The following is a 27,862-nucleotide window of genomic DNA, read 5'->3' as shown; positions in this document are numbered from 1 at the left end:
GGATTGCATTTTTCGCATGAAAGAATGATCGATCTTCTTCCCTAACTTTGACAATGGGATCACCCCTTGCAGAACTCTCAGAGAACACCGAACTCCATCGGTTGCGCGATTCAACCGTCCTACTGCACGCATATCCGCTGGCAGTTATCACTAGCTTAACAATGCAGTAATGGTGCAATTCCAAACTACTTCAAGGCATTATTGTACATAAAACCGGTCCTGAACTGCCTTTTTTTTTTTTTTTCCAATCATCAAATCCATGCAAGACACAGCACTATCACGTCAGGAGGTGAATTAGCAGGCCTTCTGCGTTTAGAGCTCTGGGATTCCCAGAATTCATGACCAGAAAGTATCCAAATACAAACCAGCCCGTATTTGAGATGTATAATGAGCTCCAATTCAGACATGAGCAGAAACATTTTGTATCCAGTGGCAAAAACTGCTCAATCCTGAACTACCTCTCTGCATGCAAATGAGCTGAGCCCAGGCCAAAAATTATCCAAAACTACCCACAGGGCTTGCCCAATGACGCATCCAGATCAATGTAACACTTGGCCTGCAGACCAGACCATTTGCATCCCGTGACTCTGATGCTACCAGCTCAAATCTTTTATAGGATATTTTTCATTGGAGAAAGCCTTCTTAAGGCACATCAACATGCAGCATTTAGCTCATAATTACATATTTCAACAGGAAATTTTCCATTCACTGCATAAATTAATGTAGATAAAGTATAAATTAGAACATTATGACCTTGTGCATGCTTTGATTACTTCATATTTTAAATAACATAGTGAAGCACCTCGGAAAGAACATGAAAAATGTTCATAAGATCACAACAAGGTTCTTATGATGGAGCACCTAGATACGAAGCCAACCGCAATATATCACTGAAAACTCCACCAGCTGTAACTTCTGCACCAGCACCTGGTCCACGGACAATCAGGGGCTGGTTGTTGTATCTCGTGGTGGTGAAAGCTATGATATTATCAGAGCCTGATAGCTGTGCAAATGGGTGCTCCCTCTTGTATCTCCTTAGCTCCACCATTCCTTTCTCATTAACCATATCCACAACCCCAACATACCTCACCACCTTCAGATCAAACAAAACTCATAAATCCTCCAAGAAAGTTCATAGCATATCGACAAAAAGGGGCATGGGGTCACTAAATCACTAACCTCTCCTGCAGCCTCAGCATCATTTAGTTCCTTTGTCCTATCCTCGTCAAAGTTTGGAAGTTTCTGCATGAATTCCTCAGCTGACGAACATGCCTACAGATTCACTAAATCTTTAGCATCGTGCATTCATTAGTTAGAGAGTATTATAGCTTAAATTTACAAGTTCTTACTCTTAATGGCTCTGGTACAAGGCTTTGGACAGGTATATCTGATAGCTCAAGCTTTAAACCTGACTCTCTTGCAAGGATAATGACCTGCAGCAAAATAGCTTTATTTAATAGATGAAGCAACAGAAGCCAGGAATACTAATTCACATGGTAAACTCATCAAGTCCTGAGAATACGGCTAAGATGTTAAGAACATTTTTGGATAGCCTGTCTCTTCTATTTGGGGGTCTGTTTGGAGGGAGGGGTGTGCAGGTTCATCAATCACTAAAGCAAACTTTCTCGTAGACTAATCCATATATAAATCACAGAATAAATCTGGAACATATCCTCACCTTTCTAGCAACATCTGTTCCAGATAGATCATCTCTTGGGTCAGGCTCTGTATATCCAGCCACCTTTGCTTCAGCCACCACTTCACTGAAAGATCGTGTTCCTTTGAAATTGTTGAAAATATAACTCAAAGTTCCACTGCAATACCGCCAGTAATTAAGAAAATAACTGGATCAGAAAATTAGAAGGGTTTACGAATTTTGTTTAGGTCACTGTTATTGAACATAAAGATAGAAACCAAGTATCTTCTCTTCCAGCGCTTTCACCAAATAGGTCATTCAGCATATCTTTATATAATATGATTTAGGCAAACCAAATGTTCTTCACATGAGCCTGATCAGATACATGTTTGGCAGACTGACCTGAAAATGCCCTCAATATGCAAAATCTTATCACCAGTTTCAAGGAGTCCCTGCAAAGTGCTAATGATTGGGAGACCAGCACCAACAGTTGCTTCATAGAAATAGTGTGTATAAGAGAGCCGTTGTAGTTTCCTCAACTTCAGATACTATAAAGTATAAATTGAGAATGCATGTTAGAGAGGGTTCCAAAAGGGAAAGCAAAACATTAAATGAGGAACAGAAATGTAAATACTTATAGCTCATTCAGAAAGAATAATTGGGTCACCATAAAACCCAATCTCTTTCATTTTTATTATGAAATCTTAGACTACATGTAAGGGGGAAAATCATTAGAATGGTACTTTAACTGGGATTCAATGGTACAGCGCTCAAGCCTTTCAAGCCTCAATAGATTCAAGTGCTAACATATCTATCTACTCAAGATGCTAATTTCCCCAAGTCATTAGTTCTTGAAGCTAGCATTATTTCAACAATGTAGCAAGGCGAGAAATGAAAAAATTCTAGAAATCTAAGGCTACTTTAAGGTACTGGTGCAGCTAGCAACTTGGTTTAGCATAGACATGGGTGTTACGAAACATATAAAAACAAGGAAGAAGTCAGTCTAGTCAGTTGTATAATGTCGCTGGGGAGCTTTGCATCATAATGAATATATTGCAGTAAAGATTTTTGTAGCACAATGGATTGATCTGTTCATTAATAACTATACTGCACTGCAGAAATAAAACATGGGCAGGATGACCAACGAAGCCAACAGGATAAATAACTAAAATAGAAGGTAGAAATTAAAATATAATATCTATCACAGGAAATAAATTAGAAGCAAGTTGGGCCTGTCCAAAGAATATAATTACCTGATCAAGTGGTCCTGAATTTGCCTTTTTGTTTGGTGTAATAACATGAATTCCTTTGCGTAACCAATCATAGTAACGGCTTGCAATATTTGTATCTGCTGTGCAATCCACCAGAACTGTATTTGGGAAAAAATGATTTTCATGCACATGCTGAGCAAATTTGTCTAGGTTAGCTGCTTCTGATTTCTCTTTATAAAATTCTCTCCATCTGGTTAAATCTATTCCTCTGCACCAAGCAACAAAAAAAAAGGGTTAGAAGAACAATGTAATGTGCATGGCATGGAAACATGCTAATTTTGTGTGAACTGACCATTGAAACAAAATCAAGGGAAACACTGAAGGAGATATTTTAAACCAAGAGAATGATATATAACTACATCAGTTAGTAATATAAATTGAATAGTAGATGGAGCCAAGGTAGAATAACTAAGTTCTAAGAGCCTCAGTTAAAACAAGTCTAAGTGCAGGAGCTGCCTGTTTGAAATTTTAGTAGTAAATAATCAAATTCTGAACATCATAGAAAACAAGAAAGTTACTATAACAATGATATGAGAAATCAAACTAAATTAATCCAAAATTAAGTACAGCTTTGATAAGCCCAATATTGAGGGTTACAAAATAGTTTATATTAAACTAGAACCTACTGACCTTAAAAAAATGTCAAAATACTCAAAATAAGCGAGCATGAAAATATGCAGCGTTCTGTAAACACTACTTAGTTGTTACACAAATATATTTCTTCATAATTGAACATATATGATACTCATGCGTGTCTCTCAGGTAGAGTTACAACACACGCAAGGCAGGAAAAAAGGAATTAAAAGACACTGCCAAAATCAGATGGGAGTTGCAAAGCAGAATTCTGCTCCTTTTGTTTCCCACTCTGCTCCTAATCAAGACATGTCAAGCAATTTTCTCGATGAAGGGTTGATAAGGCTGAAGGAGTTACAGGCATTTTGGCTCTAGTACCATTCTCTATGATGCGTTAATTGTTACTAATAGGAAAGTAAAGTTAATCAGATGAGTATGATGAGTTGTGTGTTGGCATTTCTTGGAATCAAAAAGAATATCAAGTGGGCCATCTTCAAAGAAATGGGTGCTAATGAGAGCAAACATGTGGACATGATCATTTTGGATAGATAAATACATAGTAGTTGGCACCAATCTCCTTGAAGTGGAGAAAAGCTGTTATCAACCCATTTGGTTTATCAAGTGCACCGCAGGGAATACTCTATTCATCTTAGCCCTATGAAACGGGGAGAGTAACCACCAAGATCATTGGAAGAGTGCATACGCAGTAGGGGGAAATCAAACCAAGACAAGTTGCCTCGCCATCACCATGACTGTGGGGATTGAGGGTGAGATGAAAAAAGTTGTTCTGATAGCTAGAACTTGTGTTCTGCAATGTAAGGCTGATGTTGTCAGGTTGTAGCTCATGAACTAAATGAGTCATGAAGAGCATCACTGTAGCCTTTGCTACAAGACTATATTTCATATATTTTACTTAAACATAGCAAACATCCATTTTCTAAGAACATTCCACATATTGCCTCTTCTTTTTACTCTGCTTGCTGCATGTTTTCTACTTCCGACAGGTTACTTATAGCCTTCTTTCTTATTATCAACAAACTTCAAGACTTGCCAAAACATCACTATTTAAACTAAAAACCTAAGATACAAGTATACCCAATAAAGGAGGTACGAGAAATGCTAACTATTGGTGTAAGCATTACATTCATACAAAAGTTAACAAGAATGAAGAATAAGATTTTGACCTTAAAATTTACAGAGACATGAATGATCAATCACGCAAACAATCAGTTAGCAAAAATTGCCAAGAAATCAGTCGAGATTCTTCAGAGTTCAGGACATAATGAAGAATGTATAAGCAAGAACATGAAACACACCTCATGCATTAAAATGCAGAAGTTGAAATGATGAAATTTTAGTTTTTATGCTTCAACTGCAGTACAGCTAAAATAAAAACTTGAAAGGAGAGCATAAATTCACCAAATAATAGTAGCTTACATGTCACTCAAAACCATTGTCCTTAAGCCGGTGATTCCCATAACCCGCAAATCAATGTTAAACTTTTCTTTTAGATGTGCTGCCTGCAAAGTAACATACATAAGTTTCATGTGAAGATGAATAATCATTTAAAAAAAAAAATCAAATTCATCGATGTCGCTGTAAATTTTAAATGCATTGGATAATGATAGAACATATAAGAAAAAAGAAATAAGTGCATCTATTAAAATATGACAATATCAACCTCAATGATATGTGTATGATAGAAGAATATAGTTAAGCAATGTCTGCATACAGAAATACAAGTTCAGCCTGATGAGAAAACATGAGGGTTGAATTGTATAGTGTAGTTGTTTAGAAATATCCTGGAAGACAATGATCTGAGGATTAGTACAATAAAACAGAGTGCTGTAGCTGTTGTTGGCTGAATTATTAAAATAGTTGAATTTCAGTTGCTGTTTGAATTCAAATTTAGCCACCAAGGAAAAAGAATGAACCAACACCATGAAATTCGCAAAAGCTGGCACTCTTTCAGTAAAATCATCAATTAAACTTTGAATCCAGTGATGTCAAGAAACACTGAACCAATGATTAAACTACTGGTCCATACTGGCAGTATCGAACTGGACCGGTGGATAACCAGTACTTAGAACATCCTTCTCACTGATACAATCTGGCACCAACTACCATTGTGTTGGTAATATAATCTACGAATAACGAACTGGTACTGTACCAAACCGGCACCCAATCGATACAGGTACTCATACTGAGATGTTAAGCAGGTGTACAAGGACATAGCCCCAATAGTGCTAATAGTCAAAACGGAAGTGGATACAATTGGATAATATCAAACGAACACAGTTGGATAATATCCAACACTTTCAGCTCTAAATATACCATCTAGCAAAACAGGTAGACAGCCAGGCTACTGGATCATAAAGAATTAACTGACAAGAGCAGAACACAGCAAATGCTGAAGCAAACACACCTAGACTCTCAATTTGATGATGTCAAGCAAATATTAGGCAAAATTTAACAACCAGAGCAATCTTGTAATTGTATTGTGATTAAAATACTTACAGTTTTCAAGGAAAAACATAGGTGACATAAATTCATGACACAGTGGTTCTACAAAGTCTGAACAATCAAAAAGAAAAGAAAGCCAAACTATGTATCGCCATGCGCCCAAAATCGCATTCACCAACTTGAAAATTAAATCAATAGTACGCGAGAGAAATTTATAGAAGAAAGCTATAGAGTTATTGTCTAATAAAACCAATTTAGGCCTAAATTTCATAGAAGATGTAATCAGGAATATATAATTCAACTTTTCGAAGACCTGATCCCTTAGCTGGTCAAGCAGTGTGCCTCCTATCAAGCCTGGTCCAATGATGCCCACAGCTAATGTTGTTTTAGAGAGGTAGAATCTTGAATGAACAGCCCTTAGCGCCCTCACACAATCTTCTTGCTTCAGCACCACAGTAATATTGTACTCACTGCAACCTTGAGCTATAGCGCGTACATTTATGTGTGCCTGAAAGATAACCATAATCAGAAAAAAGTAACAAAATCTAGGAGCATACTAACAGATAAAAGTCAAAACGAAGATTTCAAAATTCTATGAAATGAAAATCAGGTCATTTTATTAGTGTGTGTTGAGATATTATATCTAATACCTTTGCCAGTGCATCAAAAAGAGTTGCACAAACTCCAGGAGTACTTGCCATTCTCTGGCCAACTGCAGCCAAAATGCTACAATCTGGAATAACCTCGACCTGAAGAGAGTTTAGCCAGAATAAAGTTGAAATAAAGGAAGAAGAAGAACAAAATGAAGTGCAGAGCATAGTTTCATTAATTGATGGTTCAGGAATACATTAATTTTAATATTGTCCCTCAGACTGGTACATCCATATTGAAGAAACTGTGTTTGAGACAAAACGTTAGTTATGACCCACCAATTTGACCACTTTATCTCTGTTTAACATGCAAATTGACCATCTTTAACTTTCAACCTTATTACGAGAATAATTGCAACTCGTTTAACATGCTTATATCTCTCACAGTAGACCAGGTTATTTGATATCGCCCAATAGTCATAATTTTACATTTGACTTTGCAACAACAATATTTTACCTTCTTTTCCAGGACATTAGATTTCCGCAATAAAAATGCAGTATGTGTTTTAAAAACAAGAAAACCTGCTGACCTTATATCTGAAAACATTCAGCATCCAGATTCATAAAATGCATAAACAAGGAGAAGCATCAGCAAAAGTGAACACAAAACTAAAGCATCAAGACAGGATTTTCTAGAGATATGCATAAACTGGTTAAAGCGCAATCACAAGGTGTATATATTTTTTTGTAAGTACAATAATTATCATGATTACTTATTTATCACTCTACATAACCCCCCCCCCCCCCCCCAAACAAACACATGCACACACCACGCGAAAGAAAAAGACAAAAGACACATGAAAGAAAAGTTTATTGGGAGTTTGAGACTTCTATGCAAGGTTGGTTGAAACAGTACCGTGACCCATACAAGGTGTGCCCAATCTAGGGTTTTACCCACAAATTGAGAGAGGAAGGGAAGGAGGGAGGTTAAAGTCCTACTAGTGGCTGGGGCCGGGGGATCAAGGGCATCGAGGCTGATTGGTGACAGTGGAGACATGTTCGGTAGGGTTACTGTGGGTGTTCTGACCAAATTGAGGTTGTCCAGGCAAAAAACGTCAAATTGAGGCTGAATAGGCTCACTGCAAGCATCGCATCTAAGCCATGGTAGGAGAGCTCTCGGAGAGAGAGAGGAAGGGAGAGAGTGATCCAAGAGAATCATCAGACCCAATGTGGACCATTGGGCCGCTATGGGTAGGTCTGAATTGGTCCAGCAATAAGATACTTCATATCAAGAAACCGAATCATGCGCCAAACTACTGAAAGCCCTAACTAACCCATAAAATGCCTGATTGAGGTGCCCTTTTTTAAAAAAATCTAGTAATTTTTCAAGCTCTATGACATGATGCCTACTTTTAAAGTGTTCAGTGCACCTAGAGATCAGGGCAAATTCCATCACTTAGGTCTCGAAAAAGGCTAATCGAAGTACTTTTTTTTGGGGGGGAAAGACTTTGACCAAGTATATCTCTTAATTCAAAAAGAATTAGGCGACATGGCTGCAAACAAAGTTAACATAGCAGTTGAGATCTATTCCTGTAGGAGTTTAGCTTTTTTACGATTGTTTTCACTAGGCATGTTTAATTTGGAAAGCCTATGACCTCTTTTAACTAGGAGCAAAATCCATCCGAACCAGATCATGTAAGTGCAGACCTCACTAATATAAATAGAGACCTTGTAATTCAATTTTATCATCTTTAATGAAAGAAAAGATGACCAAGATCAAGGTTCGCCGTTTCGATACCGGACCCCGTACCAGTGTCACATTAGCACAGTATCGGTATAGTACGGTACGGAATTTTTTTGGCATACCAAGTGTCGGTACACCACCCATACCGAGTACCAATACCAAACCAGTATAGTACAGTATGCCCCGTATCGCCCGGTTCGAGCCGGTACGACATACCTTGACCAAGACCATACTTTTGCCATTTTTTAAATATATTTTTAAGAGATTTGAGTTAAGAGGATTGAAGGAATTTCATCCTTCTCCCTGACTTAGATAAAGTTGGTAGCAGAGTGGTCGCCTTCTAATTTGGGAGGCTCAAATTTATGGTTCAAACTTTCAAGCAATATAATTAGACAGGAGAACTATTATCAATGCTTGAGGTCCATCGAAGGACAAAGACGAGTATAGTTGTTACTTCTACCTCGATGTGTGATGATATGAAGGGGCACCTCATATAATTAGAGAAGTTACCGAACTCACCAAGATTGGATCTCGACTCGTGATGCCTTTAACTTAAGCATCAACAACTCTCGTAGCAAAGTTGTTTCCAATGTCTAGATACAAGGACCAACTGTCAAATACTCAAAAAAATCTCCCTATTCAACCTTCCAAAATCCAAGCTAGAATCTAGTTTCTTTATATGTTGGAGCTATCAATACAGAGAACCTCGATAAGTGGTTAGACCAGTTCTAACTAGTCAGAGACCTATTCAACTATCTATGCATCACTAGTATCCACAAAGTAGCTTTTACCTGCCTCAAGCTTTTCAATCATGCCCTTACCTAATGAATTTTGTACATCAGAAAGAATGATATTTCTAGTCTAACATGAAGCAAATTCAAGAGCCTGATCAAGAAGCAATTTTATCCAATCAATCAAAAAAAAGATCGATAGATCAAGTGGCAATACCCAGTATAGAAGTATAATCAATCCAGGACAACATCACTAAGTTCTATAAGCAGGCTATTTTTCTCAAGATCTCCATCGATGATCATGCAATCTTCATGAAGTATATTCAAGATCTCCAAAGAGCTGAAGCTCTTAAAAGTTGAAGACATCAGCAAAGCAAGCGTGAAGGCTCTAGGAATAAAGGAAAAGAACAAGCTAAGGACAGGTGAGAAAAATAACCAGTCAAAGAAAAGTGGCAACAAACCAAGTCAGAAAGGAAAGTGGAATAAGAAGCAAGCCAACAAAACTTAGAAGAATCATTGCAATCGTTGTGGGATCAGTGGGCATAGCAAGAATGCTAGAAGCTACAACATAAGCGTAGACATGAGGAAAAAAAGACCAATGAGGATCCGAAGAAAAAGGGGAAGGTGGTCCTCAATGTGAATGAGGTTGAGGAGCTGCCTCAACTCGAGCAAGTAGACCCAAAATTGAGTCTCATGAGAGGGAAGATCGGCACAACAACTGGTGCAAACTCACAAAAGTGAGAAGAGCTCTTTCACTAAGAGATTCAAGTGAAGTGGAGTATCATTTACCCAATCATGGATATGGTGACAACCAAAAAATCTCATCTTCGAAAGCCTGGCGTAGAGAAGCTAGGGTTGCAAGATACCCAATGTCCTCCTCTCTACACTCCAGGATAGATATAGAAGGATATCGAGCTGAAGATCACCAAGCAATGTATCTTTAAATTTGCAATAACTGAGAGGAACATTGACGAGGAGGCGTGCGAAGGGGTTCCCTTGATGTTTATCAAGTCATCCTTGGGAGCCCCTCTCCATAGAATCGGGATGCAGTCTTCTACAGGCGGCAATTAAAATAATGGCACATGAATGATGGGAAGGAATTCAAGACTAACATTGCCCAAATACAAGGAAACATCAACCTTATAGCTGCTGCCTAAATGAAGAAACTAGTCAACCCTTGCAAAAAGTTCATGTTACTAATGCCGAAAAGGGTGATGTCACTCAACAGAGACCACATCCCTCGACAGAGGCCTTGAGTTCTAGCCAGAAAGTCGATGTCAATCGACTATTGAAAAATTTTGTAGATTTGTTTCAAGAAGTGAAGGGGATGCCACCTAAAAGAGTGATTGAACATGAGATTCAGCCAATCAGGGGTGCTTCCAACTTACACCTCAATCGAAAATCAATAATGGATAATGAAGATATCAAAAGACAAAGCACCTAGCTACTAGACTAAAGTGTGATCAAGCCTAGCAGCTCATCATGTCAGTTGCCTATGGTTCTAGTACCAAAGAAAAATAGTGGCCGGTAAGATGTGCATTGATTGTCTTGCCTTGAACAAGATCACCATCAAGAACAGATATACTCTAACTTGATTTTGATGATCTGTTGGACCAGCTCAAGCATACAAGCTATTTCATTAAGACTTGAAATCTAGACATCATCAGGTATGAATCCACCAAGAAGACACCTAGAAGATGGCTTTCAAGATGAAGCTGGTCTTGTTCGAGTGTCATTTCATTTGATTTATGTAATGCCCCTGCCACCTTTATGACGTTAATGAATGATGTGCCTCGGCCTTTCATTGAATACTTCATGAATGTGTACTTCAACAATATACTGTACTACAGCAATACCTAAGAAGAACATTTGAACACAACGCAAACGTCAGGTTTTGCAGGAAAACCAGCTGAATTTAAACTTTAAAAAAAAAAGAGATCGAGAAGCAGTCTTTGATGTACCCAAGCTTCGTGGTTAGAGGCAAACTGAAAATTGATTCAAAGAAAGTAAAGCTCATCAGAAATTGATCTCAGCCCAAGACAATGACTGAGGTGCAGAGCTTTATTGGGGCATGCTAATATGTTAGAAAATTTATTAGGTACTTCTTTATAATAGTAGGACAATTATACAACTTAACAAAGGCAAATCAAAAGTTCAAGTGATCCAAGAAGCATGAAGACACCTTTTAACTTCTAATAGGAAGATCTACAAGGCAACAGTCCTTCCATTGCCCAATTTGCAGAGGCCCTTTGAGATCAAAGCTAATGCATCATGGTATACACTGAGAGTTGTTCTCATGCAAGATGGAAGACTAGTAGTATGCCACTCAGAGGTGTTCTAGGGTGCAGAGTTGAACTATCCAAATAAGCAGTTGCATGCCCAACATCAAGCTATAAAGCATTAATATTCATAACTGTTAGAAAATGAAACTATCATCCATATAGACCACAAGCCACTTCAATTCATCCAAACTCAGTCTAAACTGCAACAAACTGCACATAAAGCGAATATCTCATCTGCAGTGGTGGATAAATATAAAAGGGGGCTATAAACAAATTAGCTAACTTGTGATCCAGGCCTCAATCATCAGTAATTTCCATCTTTTTGGTTGCCATGCAGATTTAGCCACTCTACCATGATGAGTACAGGGACCTGTATGCGACAAATCTAGATTTTCAGGAGGAGTTAGAGAAATTGAAGAATGGCTAGTTGACAAAGTTTGACTACTATATGAGGAGCATGTTTATGTACCCTCAGGCTACTGATTGAGGACATTGGATTTGAGAGACTCACATTTCAAAGGTTGCAAGATACTTTGGAGTAGAAAAGACTACATTGAATCTGAGAAGATATGTATCTCAGATATGTCCACTAACCCAAGATGCAGCAAGATGTGGCTCAATTGCTAAACATGTTCTATGTAGCACATCGAAGCCCTGCAACAAAAAGGCAGGGACTGTATACACAACAAACCTTTGGAGAGTGTCTTGATGGATTTCCTGGGAGGTTTGCCAGGACAAGACCATGACTATTGTTTGTGGTGGTCGATTGATTTATAAGATGACATGCTTGATTCCCTACATAAAGACAATTACAAGAGAAGAAGCAACTGGATTGTTCTTTCAGCATGTTTGGAAACTTTCAAGCTACCTTCTCTCATTATTTCAGATGATGATAACCGTTTTCTTAGCAATTTCTAGAACCCTTATAGGGGATGATGGATATCACATTGAAAAGGAGCACCACCTTCCATCCACAAACATATGGACAAATAGAGGTCATGAATTGGACAAATATGTTTTTCAGGGATATAATTCCAAGCATCCAAAGACTTGGGATGCTAGCTTGTTTTATCTCCAATTTGCCTACAATTGAGTTATCTATTGTTCTACCTAGATCCAAAGATACATCCAAAGACTTGGGACAAATAGAAGTCACCTTTTGAGGTCTACATGGGCTATCTACCACAAAGCCCCTTTGACCTAGAGTTCAAAATTGGTTCTAAGACAAGAAACAACATGGAGGATGACCAAGCACGAGCTCAGAGATTTCTGGAAAACATCAAAAGGGTGCATCAGGAGGTTGGAACTTAACTACATTAATTACAGCAATGACACTAAGATAGGCATGATAAGTGTCGAGTGAAATGCAGCATCTAAGAGGGAAGTTAGTCTAGCTTCACCTAGGGAAAGAGAGGTTAAAAAACGAAGAAAGGAAGCTAAAACCAACTTGATATGGTCCCTTCAAAATTCTAGAGAAGATAGGGGAGAATGCCTTCCAACTTGGGTTGCCACTTTATATTGAGATGTTCCCAACTTGATTTGCCACTTCATATTGAGATGTACTCATTAATTAATGCTAAGAAGCTGAAGTTGTTCAAGCCTTTCATGCTAGATGAAAACCAAGGCTAGGAACCAGTGCTACTAGCTGTGGATGATCTATAGGTGGAGAAAGAAAAGCCGTTGACTGAAGACTTTGTTGTTGAGAGGAAGGTCAGAAAAACCAAACAAAAGAGGATGACTCTTTTCAGTTTGGCCGAAAGGGTTAGCTTCTAAGCAAAGCTAAGTAGTTCAACTACAAGATGGGGATGTGGGTGTTTCCACATCTCCAATTCTGACTTCGCAAGAGTCAAATCCCCTAAGGAGTCTTGATCCAAGAAGATCATCAGATTGGATGTGGACCATTCTGCCCACTAAGGGTGGGTGTAGACAAGGTCTGGGAGTAAGATCCTCCATAACAAGAAGTTGAAACATGCGCCAAACTTCTAAAAGCTCTAACTTGATTGAGGTGAATTATTTTTTTTTGTTGAAATCAGAATACTTTTCAAGCTCCACGACATGACGCTTATCCCTAAAGGATTTGACACAACTAGAGATTAGGCACAAATTCCATCATTCAGGCCTTAAAATGGATCGGCTATATCTCTTGATCTAGAAAGAATTAGGTGACATTGTTGAAGACAAAATAGATATGGTAATAAAGATCTAACTTTTGCAGGATATTAGCTTTTTTATAATTATTTCCACTAGTCATGCTTATTTGGGAAAAGTTGTAACCTCTTTTTATTAGAGGAGAAATCCAATGCAGATCAAGCGACGACGAATCTCATGAGTATTAATAAAGGTCTTGTAACTAAGATTTATTATCCTTAATGAAAGAAATGGGAACCTAGACCCAACTTTCACCAATTTCCTATTTTCTAATATTCTATTAAGAGATTTGAGTTGAGTAGATCGAAGAAATTTCTTCCTTTGCCCTATTGTATTAGATATAAATAGAGAGAGAGAGAGAGAAATAAATTCATATCGCAATTGAAATTAAATATGGAGGGAAGAGGAGCCTTTATAAGATGACGCGTGAGTTTGGCGAGGTCAAATCGGGTTACTATCACTTGAAATCAGGCAAAACCAGTCGATTCTACCTGGTTCATGCCTCTTTGGCCCAGTTCACCAACTATTTCATCTCGAAACGTTGAACCATCCTAGTTTCCCGCCGGTTTAGTTTAGGATGGTTTGGCAAACGTTGCTTCTATGTTATCCCTCCCAGTTTATGAGGTGTTAAAATATTTGTTTCCACTTAATCCAAACTCTAATAGGAGACCCATAATATATATTTGGCAAAAGTACCTTTCATCTCTAGTTCTAGCCACCTAAACTCCATGAAAAAGCATTGCACTTTATTGATTTACTTAGTACGGATGTGATGTACAAAAATTTTAACTTCTCAATGCCTTTAGTGTCATTTTATGTCAATATAGGTAATATCCACGTCAGATGAATGGACAGTATGTCCATTATAACTGAGTGAAAAACATAACTAAATCTACAAGCTACAACCACTTGAGTACAAACCTAGATGCAAAAGGATTATATGATTCCATGATAATCATGTTTTCTGTTGTAGAATTACTTACTAGCCCTTCTACAACAGAGGCAAAAGGTTACTCACTATGAGAAAATTATATCACTGTGCATGCATGCACTATTAACATCCAACTGGAACGATATTCAGTTCCCATTGGCTGGAAAAAAAATAGAGTTGGGTTATTGCCTCATTGGAGAGAACACTGGAAAGTAGTCTGCATATTATACGTGCCTATCCTTATTAGATATCTTGCCATTCTATCTCCTTACAATTAAATATGGTCAATTCTTCACATGTAAATCTATTTGCATCCAACAAGCATTTCTAATTGGAAGGACATAATATATGCCAAGTGTAGATATCATGAAGGGCTTTAATTTCCTAGTTGTTTGCTTTCTGTCAGCATTCATAAGAAAAGACATTGGCCTTATAAGACAATGAAAAAGATGTGTGAAAGATAATTGAAAATAGCTTGAACAAGGGGAGAAGGCAAAACTGGAAATCAGTCATAAACATAAAATTACCTTTTGTTCTGCAATGATAATGTTTAAGATATTGCAAATCAATAAACATTAAGTAGATTATGAAGGTTGAGGAAGAGCTAGCTATTTATTTTGCCCAATATAACTTGGATAGAACCTTTTCCAACTAGTTAATGCAAAATTGATTTTCTTGCTCAAAATATCATCAAAGGGGCTATTTTATTTAGTTTTACATCCAAAGGAACATTAACAAAAAGGTGACCTGCATGCATAGAGTTTGCATTACAGGGGACCAGAATGCTGAAACTTTTTAATTATGAGAATGTCCAAGACTATACACTTCACAAACAATCTTCCTATTCGTCTCCCCTTAGTAACAAATTATTGGGAATACAAAATCAATTGACACTCAAGGAAAGATGATACAAACAAGGCATGAAAAATATTGATTTATATAAAAGTACCCCATCAAGTTCATTAGAATGGCCTATCACAAGCAAGAATTGTGTGGGGTACACATTCAGACTCCACTATCCCAGAACTAGCCCCAACTGCATTTGATAAAAGGGTTTCTAGTGACAAATGTTTATGGGGTGACACACAAAGGACTTCAAGCACATGTCTGTGGGGGAAAAAAAGGGAAAATTATTTACCCGAGACAGCCTCCCAGCATCCAAAGCTTGGCGGAATCTAGATTGTAAGGCTGCAGAAACGGCTGTGACTTCCTTTTCGGGCACAGCAAAACAAATGGAATGCTCGCTGCTAGCCTGAGTCAAACTAATAATTAGCAAGAAGATGATAAATAACACAGACCAAGATAGGCAAACAGAAAAACTAGGAGATACCTGAGATATCATGATAACGTTAGCTCCTACATCTTTCACAGTACCAAAGATACCACTGGCTGTACCAGGAACACCAGCCATTCCACTTCTGCATAACAATGAGCTATACTGAATAAAACATTTAAATATTTGCATCCATAGCTTGCAGCATGAAAATATTGACAGCAAGATATACATACATACATACATATATATGTATGTTTGTATTTCATAAAAAAGTCTCACCCCTCAACATTAACAAGAGCCAAATTATCTATCGTAGCAAATGCTTTGACAACAGACTCCAAGCTCTTTTTATCACCATTTTCATTCACAGGTGGTTGGCAAATCATTGTTCCAGGAGCAGAAAGATTGAAAATATTTCTAATCACAATGGGAATGTTATGCTTCATTACTGGAATGATGGTTCGTGGATGCAAAACATTTGCCCCAAAATAGGACTGCGAAAATAAGCAAACTTTCAAGTTACAAAGTATTTCTGAGACAAAAATTAAGTCGTTTCAGCAAATAACAAAAGACAATGGAGCTGACCATTTCCCAGGCCTCCTGATAAGACAATGTTCTCAATATCACAGCCTCACTAACTGCAAATAGGAAGAGTTCTTCAGCACTGACATGTACTTATTATTACATATTTTCAGTAATTGCCATGCAAGTATCTACTATTTAAAGTTTGAAACCAGTTTTTCAAGCATTCATTATTTGATATGTATGTATATGTAAGCTTATTGAAATTTTTGTTTCACTAGTGGATGCTTTCAAAATGGGATGCTGAAACCTATCTGATATATATGATTTGTAAAAATGTACATATTTATAATGATAATGCAATATGGATCTAAATAGGATTTATAATTTGCATTAATATTATTATGCACATTAACATAAAGAAATAATATACAATTACGAATAAGATGAAACCTTTTCGAGGATCTGCACTGAATACACCATTAACATCAGTCCAGATAGTGACTTGGCGAGCCCTTACAAGCGCACCCAGTATGGCTGCTGAGAAATCGCTGCCATCTCTTTTCAAAGTTGTGGGAATATTTTGGGGTGTACTGGCAATGAAGCCAGTGGCAATTATTGTATCAGCTGGACATTGTGCAAACCACTTCTCAAGTCTCTTCTCAGATTCTAAATAGTCAGGATCCACTTGATTAGAACTAGTGGGATTAACAATAAGGACATCCCGTGTATCCATCCAACTGCAAGGCCTTCCAGACTGCACCATAGAGAAAAAGATCCTATAAAAGGTAATCTTGAAGTTCTAGAGAATAGGTAGCTGAAATTGTTGTAAGTCTAGCAAACCTTCTTTATAGCATATGACAACATCTGAGCAGACCATAGCTCTCCATGACCAACAACAAAGTCAGAAAAGGATTCCGTAGCATGACCAGCTGCAGAGTTTATTATGAATGTCAAGAAGGATCATCAATAAAATAACACAGCACAAAGAAACAATCACATTACAAATATGCATGGATGAGTATAACAAATGATGGACAGTGCTGATAATTTGGAAAAAGAGGTTAGAAGCAAAGATCATGGACTATCAGCTTTTCGAACAGAACTACAAAAGGAGGAAAAAGCCTGGAATAAAACCACCCAGTGGAACCCAAATGGAATTCCTGAACTGTCATAGTCCAACTAGAGGTGCCAAATCTATTATAGACTCCAAATATGTTCCCTTGTATCAGCTTTGGGCATTGTCCACAGACCTTTAGTTAACCCAATTTGCCATAACTGTTCTAATTTCTAACTTTTCTACCCCAACCTTATACCAAATTAATTCAGCAACAATTTGCAGCAGTGCTAGGAAACATCATGGCCTTTAGAATCAAACAAACTGATAAAGGACATGATGCAAAAGTACAATTCACCCTTCAATGTGCCAAACATTTTCTAATGAAGGTAATAGAAGTCAGAGAATTTCCTTATATACTTCTTGTGCAATAATAAAAATACCTTGCAATAAGATGGATAATGCTAAACAAATCAGAATAAGAAGGTCTCCACACAAATACCCTGGAAAGTGGAAATGAATAGGTATTCTAGCTATTCAGTGGATAGAATTTGAAGGTGATATCCTAAATAATACGCAAGTTAGATTTACCTGTGAATGTGTGAAATACAGGATATCGTGAAGAAGAAATGCAACAAGCAGCAAGACAATAAAATAATACCAAAGAAAAGTCATCAGATCTAGTTTCATATACATTGCATGGAAAAGGTTGTGGGTAAAAAAGACACAAGTGATGTAGATACAAAGAAAATGTATCTGGTGATTCTTAGGAGCATCTTCTTGGGCAAAATCTCATGCTATTCATGGGATGTTACAAAAAAAAGCAAGTGGAAGTTCAGTTTGTCTCCTTTTGCAATAGACTTACGAAGTTAAAAGGTTTGGAGGTACTACTTCTTGACACTTGTAATTTGTCACACAACCAATAATCAAAATGAAGTATGTGTCATTAGTCCCTGCATATGTGTGCGCATATATATACACCCACGCAGACATGCATAGATGCAGTTTAGTTTGGAGCAACCTGCAAATCTGCAGCTGCCACACAACCGCCTGATGGAGCATCTGACAGCTCCCTGTGAATAGCTTCCGCATGCAAGTAGAGGCAAACACATTTCATGGGGTCACTGGATGCCCCATCAGTGGGCATTTGGAGGTTTACAGCAATCTGCAACCAAATCATTACTTGCACATATGCCCCCACCATGATCTACTTTGTGAGGCCAACCATGGTAGTTAGTAGTCACCATGTGAAACCTACCACGCAATCCCACATCCTTCCATTTCCATGCATATTTTCTCTTTCTGCTTGATCAAACAATCAGTTGCACATGCATATTCTCTCTATGTAATTGATTGACAAACTTAACAAAATTATCTTTTCTAAGGGAAAGAATTAAATATCAATAACAAGTGTGGATAAACACCTATTCCAAGGCACATAGTCTGTGTCATCCATGCACTTGATTTGAGTGTCAACCCTTCATGCATGAAGTGTGTTCCTCTTCCTTCCTCTCCTATTGATCTCAATTGCCTACACTCATGACCAAACTGTTAGAGATGTTTTTCATCTCAGGTGATATGAACTGTATCAAACACTCACCGTCGTACCTTTTCTCTCTATTTTTTACCCATCAACCATGTGATTTTCAGGAATCCAGAACACATGTTAGGCGATGTTGATTTTCAGCCATTCTATCTCATCAAACGAGGTTTGCAAGTGAAGTGAAGATATGATGCACTAGTGTACATGGGTGTGTTATGTATGTATGTGTGTGTGCACATGCGCACGTGTAAATGCGTGGATGTGTGTGCGCTCAACTAACATGTACCTAGTATTTTCTCATCACAACCTCCAAAAATTAAAAGGTCTTTCCTGCACGAGCTTCATGTCAGTCTCATGCAATCGTTTCCATTTGATTGGATTTGGTATGTGATTTATGTACCATGAAAAATATCACCTGAATTCGAATCAATTCTATTGGGCTCTTTGTTGGCATTCGACAAAATCACAGTGTTAAATACACATAGAGAAGTTGCAGAGATGTAAACAGTATAAAGCATTTTGCATCTTAAGGATGATATGTTTAAGAAAAAACAATGTCAACAATCAAAGGAATAAAACAACAAAAATGAAAGTTAAAAAAGGAAGTAATCCAATAATAAAAAATTTAGCATTAAGAAATTCAGAGACAGTCAGGGCTAAGGATAAGAAGTACTTCAAGAGTCAAAGAAGTGGAAGATCCATGGAAGAAAAACAAAATGGACAACAGATCAGCATATAACGTTACAATTTTAAATGACTCATGCATTTTGAAGACCATGAAGAACATGCAGTAGAAACTGAAAAAGGGAATCAACAGATTACTCAAAAAATGCAGCAAATTTACCAGCAGAATTGACTTTTGTTAAAATAAACATTAAAAAAAAAGCTGAATAATTTGGAACCTATGTAAATGGCACGAAGCATTGCTTTTAGGTTACTGATGTCAAATTGCAACTGAGATAAGAATCTAGCGAGATCCTCTCCATCAAGGAGGTCCTTTGCTGCTAACATGTGCTTTTCAAAAACATTATCAATTGCTGACACGTAAGAGTCATCCCTTGACTGAGCCTTGTATACAAGGTCATACATCATGTCTGTCACTTTTGACATTGCAGAAACTACAACCAACTTTCTCTCTGATGAATCATTCAGGACTATGTCTGCAACATTCTGAATTCTTTTGGAGGTGCCCATACATGTCCCACCAAATTTATGGACAGACCACATGTCACCTCTAGGAAAATGAGCATTTTCAACAGACTGTTCAACCAAAACATCTGTCAAGAACAGAAAAGGTAAAAATGAGTAATTGATGTTAATTAATAAAAGGCTGGTATGCAAAACTGAATAGTAAAGATATGATTTCAGTGCATGCAGGCCTTGGGTGGAGGGGTTTGGGGGGCAGTGACTGAAATGCACCAGCACAGGTTGACATAGGTCAGTATGCACAGCAACATAGAGGTAAATACCAGCTGTACTATGCTCATACCGGGCAAACACAGTATGTTTTCTGCAGTACGAACTAGTACCTACAGGCACCTAAATGCTTGGTTAGAAGGAAAGGTTAGATCGAAACGAATAATGATTTAGATATAAAAAGGTAGAGAGCTATTTAAAAAGGCCTAGCTTGTTAAGTACTTATAATATGTATTTTTTTTTTTTTTTGGTTTTGGGTTGGGTTGGGGGGGGGGGGGGGTGTGGGGGTGTAGTAGGAGCCTAAAGAAACTAAAAATAAAGTTGCAAGAAAGGATTGGAAAGGTTGGCAGAGATATCAGATGTAGCCTTTCATAAGATGGAAAAAAGGCCAACAACCAAATATTGGGCTAACGTTTAGTCGCTTTGATCAAGGAAAAAAGAGCTACATGCCCACAAATCACAAACATTAGTTTGTAATCATTCGGCTAAAATTACAAATACCTGAAATAGAAGCGAAGATATGGTTATTGGATCCATCCTTTCTTATGCTTCGAGAAGCACAATCTATCCTGAAACAGCAATAAAGGCAGATTAACAAAACCAATTTGATGCTGTGAACTTCTGAAGACACAAAAGCAACAACTTAGATTGTGGATCACTTATTTACCATCAAAGCCACATTTTGTGGTAAAGAATACGTTCCTCATCAAGAAATGACTAGATTATGTAGCACTAAAGGCCAACACATAATAACACCCGAATACCCAAATGGCATTGTTAACAAATTATAAAGAAAGAAGGGGTTAACTTGGAAGTAAAATACTCCATAACACTCACAAAAAGGGCCCTTAAAAAAATCTGGAATACCATCCAGATTGACCGTGAACTTAAAAAGAGACAGATTAGAGATGTACTTAATTAGCCCAACTCACTCACAAACCCAAGAAAAGGATGAAAAAAAGTCAAAACAAGAATTTGGTGGTTTTCAAGAACTTTATACCGTTCACAAAAAGTTGGATACTTTTTTACGCAACTAAAAAAGCACTCAATATACAACCTTTTAACAAATAATACGAGCAGAAAGAAATTACTCACCTCAGAGCACCGCCAAAATGCCAACCTCCGGGTTTTCCACCACTGCGACTTTGCAAAAGAGCACAGCTGCATTACCCACATGCATCCAAACCACATCAATAAACACCAAAGTACGAACCAAGTCGCAATTTTAGCAATAAAACGAACATGAAAGAACCGAAAAACTAAAACCAACAGACAATATTGGATGTTCGATGCTTAGGAATCGCAAGAAGTGGGTTCAAAGTGACACGAATCCAAATCACATGGATCAAATGCCATTATACCAATCAAGATTCAAGTTTTCAACAACAAAAGGAACAAGAAAGAACGCAGGACCAAAGCCCACCCGTAGTCTTCGATTCTTGATGCTCACGAAAAACAAGAACTAGTTTGAAGCTATAGCTTGTACATATCTTCATGGTACATACTAAATCGACGTAGAACTCGAATCCAAGAACAGTCCGGAGGAGGGAAAGCCGAACCTGATGGGAAGAAGAGGCGGCGAAGAGGGATCTTCGGAGCAGAGCGGAGATGAGCGGCGGAGGGCGGAGGAGGCGCACGGGTTGGCGATCGCGAGCGACCTCATCTCTGAGCCGGGGAATGGTGTAGTGGCGGCTTCGGAGAGGAGAGCCGAACGGCAAGGGGCCAAAAACCAGAGCGAAGGCTCAAACCCCTTTTGCCCACCAATCTTATCACGTGCTTCCAGGATGATTAAAAAGCCAAGCTCATAAATACCCTTGTAAAAATTCAAATTTACATAAACACCTTCCTAAAATTTATAAAACATTGTTTTTTTTTTCAAAATACAAACTTTTTTAACCCATTAATAAACTATACTTTAATTAAAAATAAAATAAAATTTTAAAATTATTTTTTTATTACAATCGTGTTATACGCCTATCAATTAAAAATATTTTAATTATTTTAATTTAAAACTATTAATATTTTAACAAAAGTAGGTATATATATAAATAAGAATAAAAAAATAAAATAGCAGATCAAAGATACATGCAAAATTCGATATTTAAAAAATATTAAAAAAATCCATAATGTAAAAATAAAATTTCTATTTTACCCTCATAGGTTCGCTGTTTTAATAAGAAAGGGCATCACGGCACTGAAGGCGGGCGACGCTCGAAGGGCAAGGTTCGGGTACTACAAACTCATGCGTGGCATGTTTTGGTGGGTCGTTATCCCGAATTTTGTACGGTTTCGGTACATTACTTCAACGTAGTCCAAAGAGATGGGCCCGTAGGTTGCACAGTCAAGCCTCCGGTAAAACGTATTTCAACGGCCGGCACGTGTTTCTCTCGAGTCCGGCCAATGGGCTGAGAAAGACAGCCAGCGAAGTGCACCCGGTAATGTTGTTTTGTTGACCATCTTGCTTGGTGATGTTAAAGGGAGGGAAAGAGGATGAGTCAATGCACGCATGCAAAGTTTGGCATGCGATCTTGTAAGTTTTCTCCATGGGCATTGGCTCTATCTGTGAGCTAAACCAGGTGCTGTGGTGGATTTATAGGATTCTTTGGTTAACTCTCTCCACGACTAATGATTATAGTTTAGGCCGAGCAATCAATAGAAATCTTGCTTTTGCTTGGATGTGAAACGAATGCATGGCGAGCTTTGGAATTCATTTTTGAGAATGATTGGTTTTGGTGCATCAATCTATTGGCATCTTACTCCCAATGCAGACCCCAAACTTATTTCGTTTGGTACGCCCAGCAATATAGTGGGCCTAACCAGTGGGCTATGACTAAGGCCTTGCATATCATTATCTTTTTATTCGATTGGTGTTGCTAGATAATTTAAAGTGCTAATATGTCCGTGTCTGTGTTGCTTTGGATCAAAGTAGATCTTGAATTGCATTCATGGTTTAAACCACAAATTGTTCTATGTAGAGATGGGATATTGTATCCTTAATTTCTATGTATCACTTAGTGAGGAAAAACTTCAACCCCCTCCCCTCTTTTTTTTTTTTTTGATACAGCGGCGACTCACACAAGTTATGTGTGAGTGCATCCAATAAAGTCAGAAAAAAGTATATAACATGGTGGGAAAGGAATAGACTCCTGGTCCTTCCAGAAAAACTCTTCCGAATGGTGCGCAACATAGGAGGCAACCCAGTCCGCCGCACTGTTCGCCTTCTGATAGATATGAGAAGCCCGGGAGGAGCCAAACTCTCTTACAAGCTCGTGTATGTCCCGAAGAAGTGGATGCTGATCATCATAGGTGTGTTGTCCTCAAATCCACTCGATTACCGTGGTTGAGTCTCCTTCCAGATAAATATTGTCTACTCCGAGAACTCGCCTCGTGTAGTTAATCCCCTCCCATGCCGCCCTTAACTCTGCTCTGAATGTTGACTTGTCAAAAGTGCATCGCCCCTTAGCTGCGATGAGTCTGGAGTCGTGATCCCTAATCACAAAGCTAACACCTTCTTTGCCCTCCGTCCTGCTATCAAAGTTAACCTTAAGAGTGCAAGGGAGACGAGTATGGAATCGTGATCCCTTATTTCATTAGCAAATGAAATCAAAGACAAGTGACCTCATGAGCAAAGCCCAAGGGCAGAGTCAAAAGCTAGCACTTAAAGCAAAAAAAGGATCCCGAAGAGAAATATATTTTTAAAAAGAAAAAATTACAATGACACCTTTTTAACTTTGGATGTGTCTTGGAGACACCCCCCAACTTTAAAAGCTTCAAACTAACCCTTCAAGTTTTTAAACAGTTCCAAAGTGCTCCTTTGACTCCCCAACCAGTAGACGGTGTTAGCCTAATGTTGCTGCTCAGAATCCGACCTAATAAGCGGACATTCTAATGAGCAAGCTGCTCTGCTTGGCTAAATTAGGGGAGTGTTGCATAGTGCTAGAGCCAATCTGCAACCACATAGCACGATTAGAGGGTCGCTAGAACTTATTCGATTGGGGCAGAGTTTCGAGAGAAAACATAAGAGATGAAAAAGAGATAGAAGTATGAAAGTATGTTATTCAGATTTCTTTTCATACCTGATGGATCTCCATACCTGATATTTATAGAGGAGAGAATGAGAATCTGCATAGTTAGTGTTGCGGGGACGGCATTCTGCCGGAGCCTCACACAACAGCCTAGCCCACATTAAGCTAGCAGAGAAAGAGGACCGCGTTCCTCCTGAGGTATTGTCTGCTTTGGGGGTCAAGCGTACCCGGAGCCCTTCTCACGGTTTTGTCCCATAAAAGGGCCCTCGAGAGGAAAGGATTTCCACCCCCCATTTAAGGCACGGAACCTTTCCGCTACTAGCCGATGTGGGACTAAATTCAAGGCCCCTCCCCCCCCCACAACATAGCCCCCCCAGCGGGAAGGTTCCGGCCAGGTTTTACCCCAACGGGCCCCCACAGTCCTGGAGGGTAGTCAATGGAGAGAGGAGGCGCCCCTTCATGGCGCGCCATCTGTTGCGGGGACGGCATTCTGCCGGAGCCTCACACAACAGCCTAGCCCACATTAAGCTAGCAGAGAAAGAGGACCGCGTTCCTCTCGAGGTATTGTCCGCTTTGGGGGTCGAGCATACCCGGAGCCCTCCTCACGGTTTTGTCCTACAAAAGGGCCCTCGAGAGGAAAGGATTTCCACCCCCCATTTAAGGCACGAAATCTTTCCGCTACTAGCCGATGTGGGACTAAATTCAAGCCCCCCCCCCCCCCCCCCCACAACAGTTAGTATTGCATGATTGTGAATTTGCATGGTTAGAATCGTGCGACTGCAAATATGCATGGTTAGGATCGCGCAACTTGTGGACTAATAGTTGGGTTTTTTTCACATCCGTTGATCGAGACAGTTAGGATATTGCCTTTCATGTGCACAATGATGCTATTAAAGTAGCTACTATCTCAGTATGTTGCCCGATAACTATGATTGCTTCAGTCTAAAGAGACATTGCTAGAAAAGTGACTGATCAAAAATTAAATATCATGAGGCGAAGGAAAGACTATTTAGAACCACATATGTTAAGCTTTATATTCACTGTCGATAAATTATGTCACTTCCTAGAGTTGGGGTATAATCATGGGTATTTTACCATGATGGGATTAAACATGGCTCTGAGATCAGAACTCGAGAGGGATTAGAGAAGTTTAATCTGAAATAGTGGCTAAATGTGTCTAGGGCATAGCGAGACACTTTTTTGAAACTAATATAAGGACACCTATAGTGGGCAAACCCATGTCTGTTTTTGTTGCCTAACTCTTCATATTTTAGCATGTCTATTACATGCTTTGAAGCTCAACAAACAAGCAAATGAAGGTGCGCATGGCTTGGTAATTGAAAAGTCAATCGTTTGGTAATTGAAGAGCCAATTGAAAGATATAAGCTATCTAAATAAATTAAGTTAATGGGATGGGTCATTTATTGTGGGTTTCATAGAGAAACTCCTATACATAGGCCTCCAAACAAACTTCATGTACCTAAGCCAAGTGTCAAAAATATTTTTTTAAAAAAAGCACTTTCTCTCTTTCTTTGTGTTCTAATTTTTTTAGGTGGATTTGTATGTAACACTCTAGTAGTGTACCCTACCATGAGTTAACATTTGGTTCGTAACGAAGTTTTGCTTCGAAGATTACCGATGTACTAATCAAAGTTTCTAAAGTTAATTAGTTGTTCAAAAAGATATATAAAGCAATGTGAAAATCCCTTTCGAAGATTCTAAGTAGTCGGTTTTGTGCTAGTGAGGTATATGCAAAACCCATAAGCTTCCATTTGATTTCGTAAATCCTTTTTTTTAACATCAAGGATGTCAATGGAGAAGTATGGAAGATGATCCATGAGTAGACAAAGCACTATCAGTAGCAGGCCAACCATACACAACGAGATGTCTAGTTCAAGTTTAGTATTTGATGGTAAGAATGACTCCAGAAAGATTTGCACCAGGAACCTTCTACAGGCTGCATCAAAGAAAGAACCTCATAAAATCCTAAAGAAGTTGGGAGACAATGCCAGCCTATTTAAGCTTCCAAAGGATATTAAGATTAGCATTATCTTGTACATGTCCGATCTCAGCTTATTTTGGACAACAAAAGCACCATGTGAATTCTTAGAAACCAGCACTAACTTGCTTACCATTAGAAAGCAAACAAATTACTGTCCGAAGAGCAACCTTATCATTGTCGAAAGGAAAATTTTCTAGAAGCAATCTTTTCTCGATTTTTTTCAGTTGAACGACTTCGGATTTTAGTTTTTCGGATGTGTTTCAAGAGGCCCTCATGATTTTCCTCTTAATGCAAGGGGTCTGAAACCTATAAATACCCCTCCCTTTTATGTACTCTTATTTATCATCGAAACAATAGCAAAAATTTTCTCTCAAGATTCTTCTCAAATCCTTCAACGGTTAGAGGCTGCTTCAGATCTTATGGTGCAAGGCCACGGTTCGGGAGAAGGCTTTGGCAAGAGGTTGGAGTTTGCTTTACTGAGGCCCTGTGAAGCATGGAGGTGCAGGCTAAAAGTTCAGCAGAAAATAAGGTTAACCTTATTTACTTGCTTTAGTTTCTAATTATTAGTTTAATAATTTTGCTCCTAGTTTATTTTTCTGCTTCTAGTTCTGGTTTCTGTGGTGCTATTTTAATCTCGCATGGGATAAGAAATCCTATAAAGTCTCTTACAAGCATCAATTAATAACTATGTTTAAAATAAATTTGATTTAGAAAAATGATATGATAAATAAAATCATATACATGATGTATTTCAGCACTTGCATCATAACTAGTCCCTCTAATGTTAAAGTGGTCGACCATGACCAAATTTATAGTTCGTTGCCTGACCACATGCCAACCTCTCCATGTGGGACTTATAAATAATTGTCATTAACGTAGAGATCCATAAGTAATTTTCCTTGTTGGATTTTCCATACCTACAAATAACTTTTCAGGACATCTAGTATACACGCACAAACAATCAAAATGGAGGCTTTGCTTATGGATACCTATATTAATGACGTTTATGGATAGAACTCTTTATTTCGGATAATAGGTATTGTTTTTATTTAATACAGTTTTTTAACAAAATAAAAAGGTTATTACCTCATTAAATTATATTAGGGACCAGGAGATGCCAGTTCCTAGTTGATTCCCTCTGCCATAGCAATCGTTTGATCATTCTATCTACCACCCTCTTCTCTCCACCTGACGCAAGAAATTTATTTGACGATTTGTTGCTAAAGATTTTACTAGTATTACTAAATTGATAGATGAATTAATAATATTATCAATAATCATATTTGCTTGATATATGCTAATGTATGCTTAATATATATTTATGAAACCAAGAATTCATTAGCATGACTAAATAAATATAGAATTAATCATATTTTCTTGATATATATTAATATTAAAAAATACTTTTCATTAGTATTGCACAATGCCAACGCCCCACTCATGTCATTAGATTATACTAATATTTTATTAGTTTTTAATGCATTTTTTTATCATAATCTCACGTAAAAGTGAAAGGATAAATATTAATGATCTTGCTATATTGTATTTAAATATGATTCAATATTTTTTTATTTCTTATTATATACTGATTGGATCATCGTAATCTTATTATTTTATAATAATATATTATTTTATTATATTGATAAATATAT

The 27,862-nt window shown here is 38.0% G+C and overlaps 1 protein-coding gene across 3 annotated transcripts; it reads right to left on the bottom strand.

Annotated features, from left to right (window-relative positions):
* Positions 1–682: 682 nt before the first annotated feature.
* On the bottom strand, positions 683–21,958 carry LOC103715905 (bifunctional aspartokinase/homoserine dehydrogenase 1, chloroplastic-like). Of its 3 annotated transcripts, XM_088716369.2 has the most exons (20): positions 21,743–21,922; positions 21,279–21,344; positions 20,685–20,752; positions 18,649–20,044; positions 18,246–18,526; positions 17,011–17,099; positions 16,621–16,924; positions 16,231–16,283; positions 15,925–16,139; positions 15,700–15,787; positions 15,508–15,621; positions 6,594–6,692; positions 6,257–6,451; positions 4,918–5,000; positions 2,890–3,115; positions 2,039–2,184; positions 1,679–1,814; positions 1,350–1,433; positions 1,180–1,272; positions 683–1,093 (listed from the first exon to the last, which is right to left on the bottom strand). In XM_088716369.2, the coding sequence occupies exons 5-20, from the start codon at positions 18,334–18,336 to the stop codon at positions 848–850; spliced, it is 2,262 nt and encodes a 753-aa protein (XP_088572495.2). In that variant the 5' UTR covers positions 18,337–18,526; positions 18,649–20,044; positions 20,685–20,752; positions 21,279–21,344; positions 21,743–21,922; the 3' UTR covers positions 683–847. The 3 variants fall into 3 exon arrangements, with proteins under 3 accessions (XP_088572495.2, XP_008801921.3, XP_088572496.2); XM_008803699.6 differs by lacking the exon at positions 18,246–18,526 and having other exon boundaries at positions 19,670–20,044; positions 21,743–21,958; XM_088716370.2 differs by lacking the exon at positions 18,246–18,526 and having other exon boundaries at positions 21,743–21,945.
* Positions 21,959–27,862: the final 5,904 nt, after the last annotated feature.

The sequence above is a fragment of the Phoenix dactylifera genome, chromosome 2, assembly GCF_051530095.1.
Source record: "Phoenix dactylifera cultivar Ajwa chromosome 2, Ajwa_hap1_PhDact_Kaust_v1.1, whole genome shotgun sequence".
In the NCBI taxonomy this organism is placed as follows: Eukaryota; Viridiplantae; Streptophyta; class Magnoliopsida; order Arecales; family Arecaceae; genus Phoenix; species Phoenix dactylifera.
The sequence above is the reverse complement of the archived record's forward strand: the minus strand, read 5'-3'. Positions and strand labels throughout refer to the sequence as shown.

Coding starts and splice junctions, on each gene's coding strand:
- LOC103715905 (XM_008803699.6), bottom strand. CDS start 21,846: ATGAGGTCGCTCGCGATCGCCAACCCGTGCGCCTCCTCCGCCCTCCGC. Junction 16,284..16,620: donor CAGTGCAGATCCTCGAAAAG/GTTTCATCTTAT, acceptor TCCTATTTGCAG/TTAGTGAGGCTGTGATATTG. Junction 2,185..2,889: donor ATTCAGGACCACTTGATCAG/GTAATTATATTC, acceptor TATACTTTATAG/TATCTGAAGTTGAGGAAACT.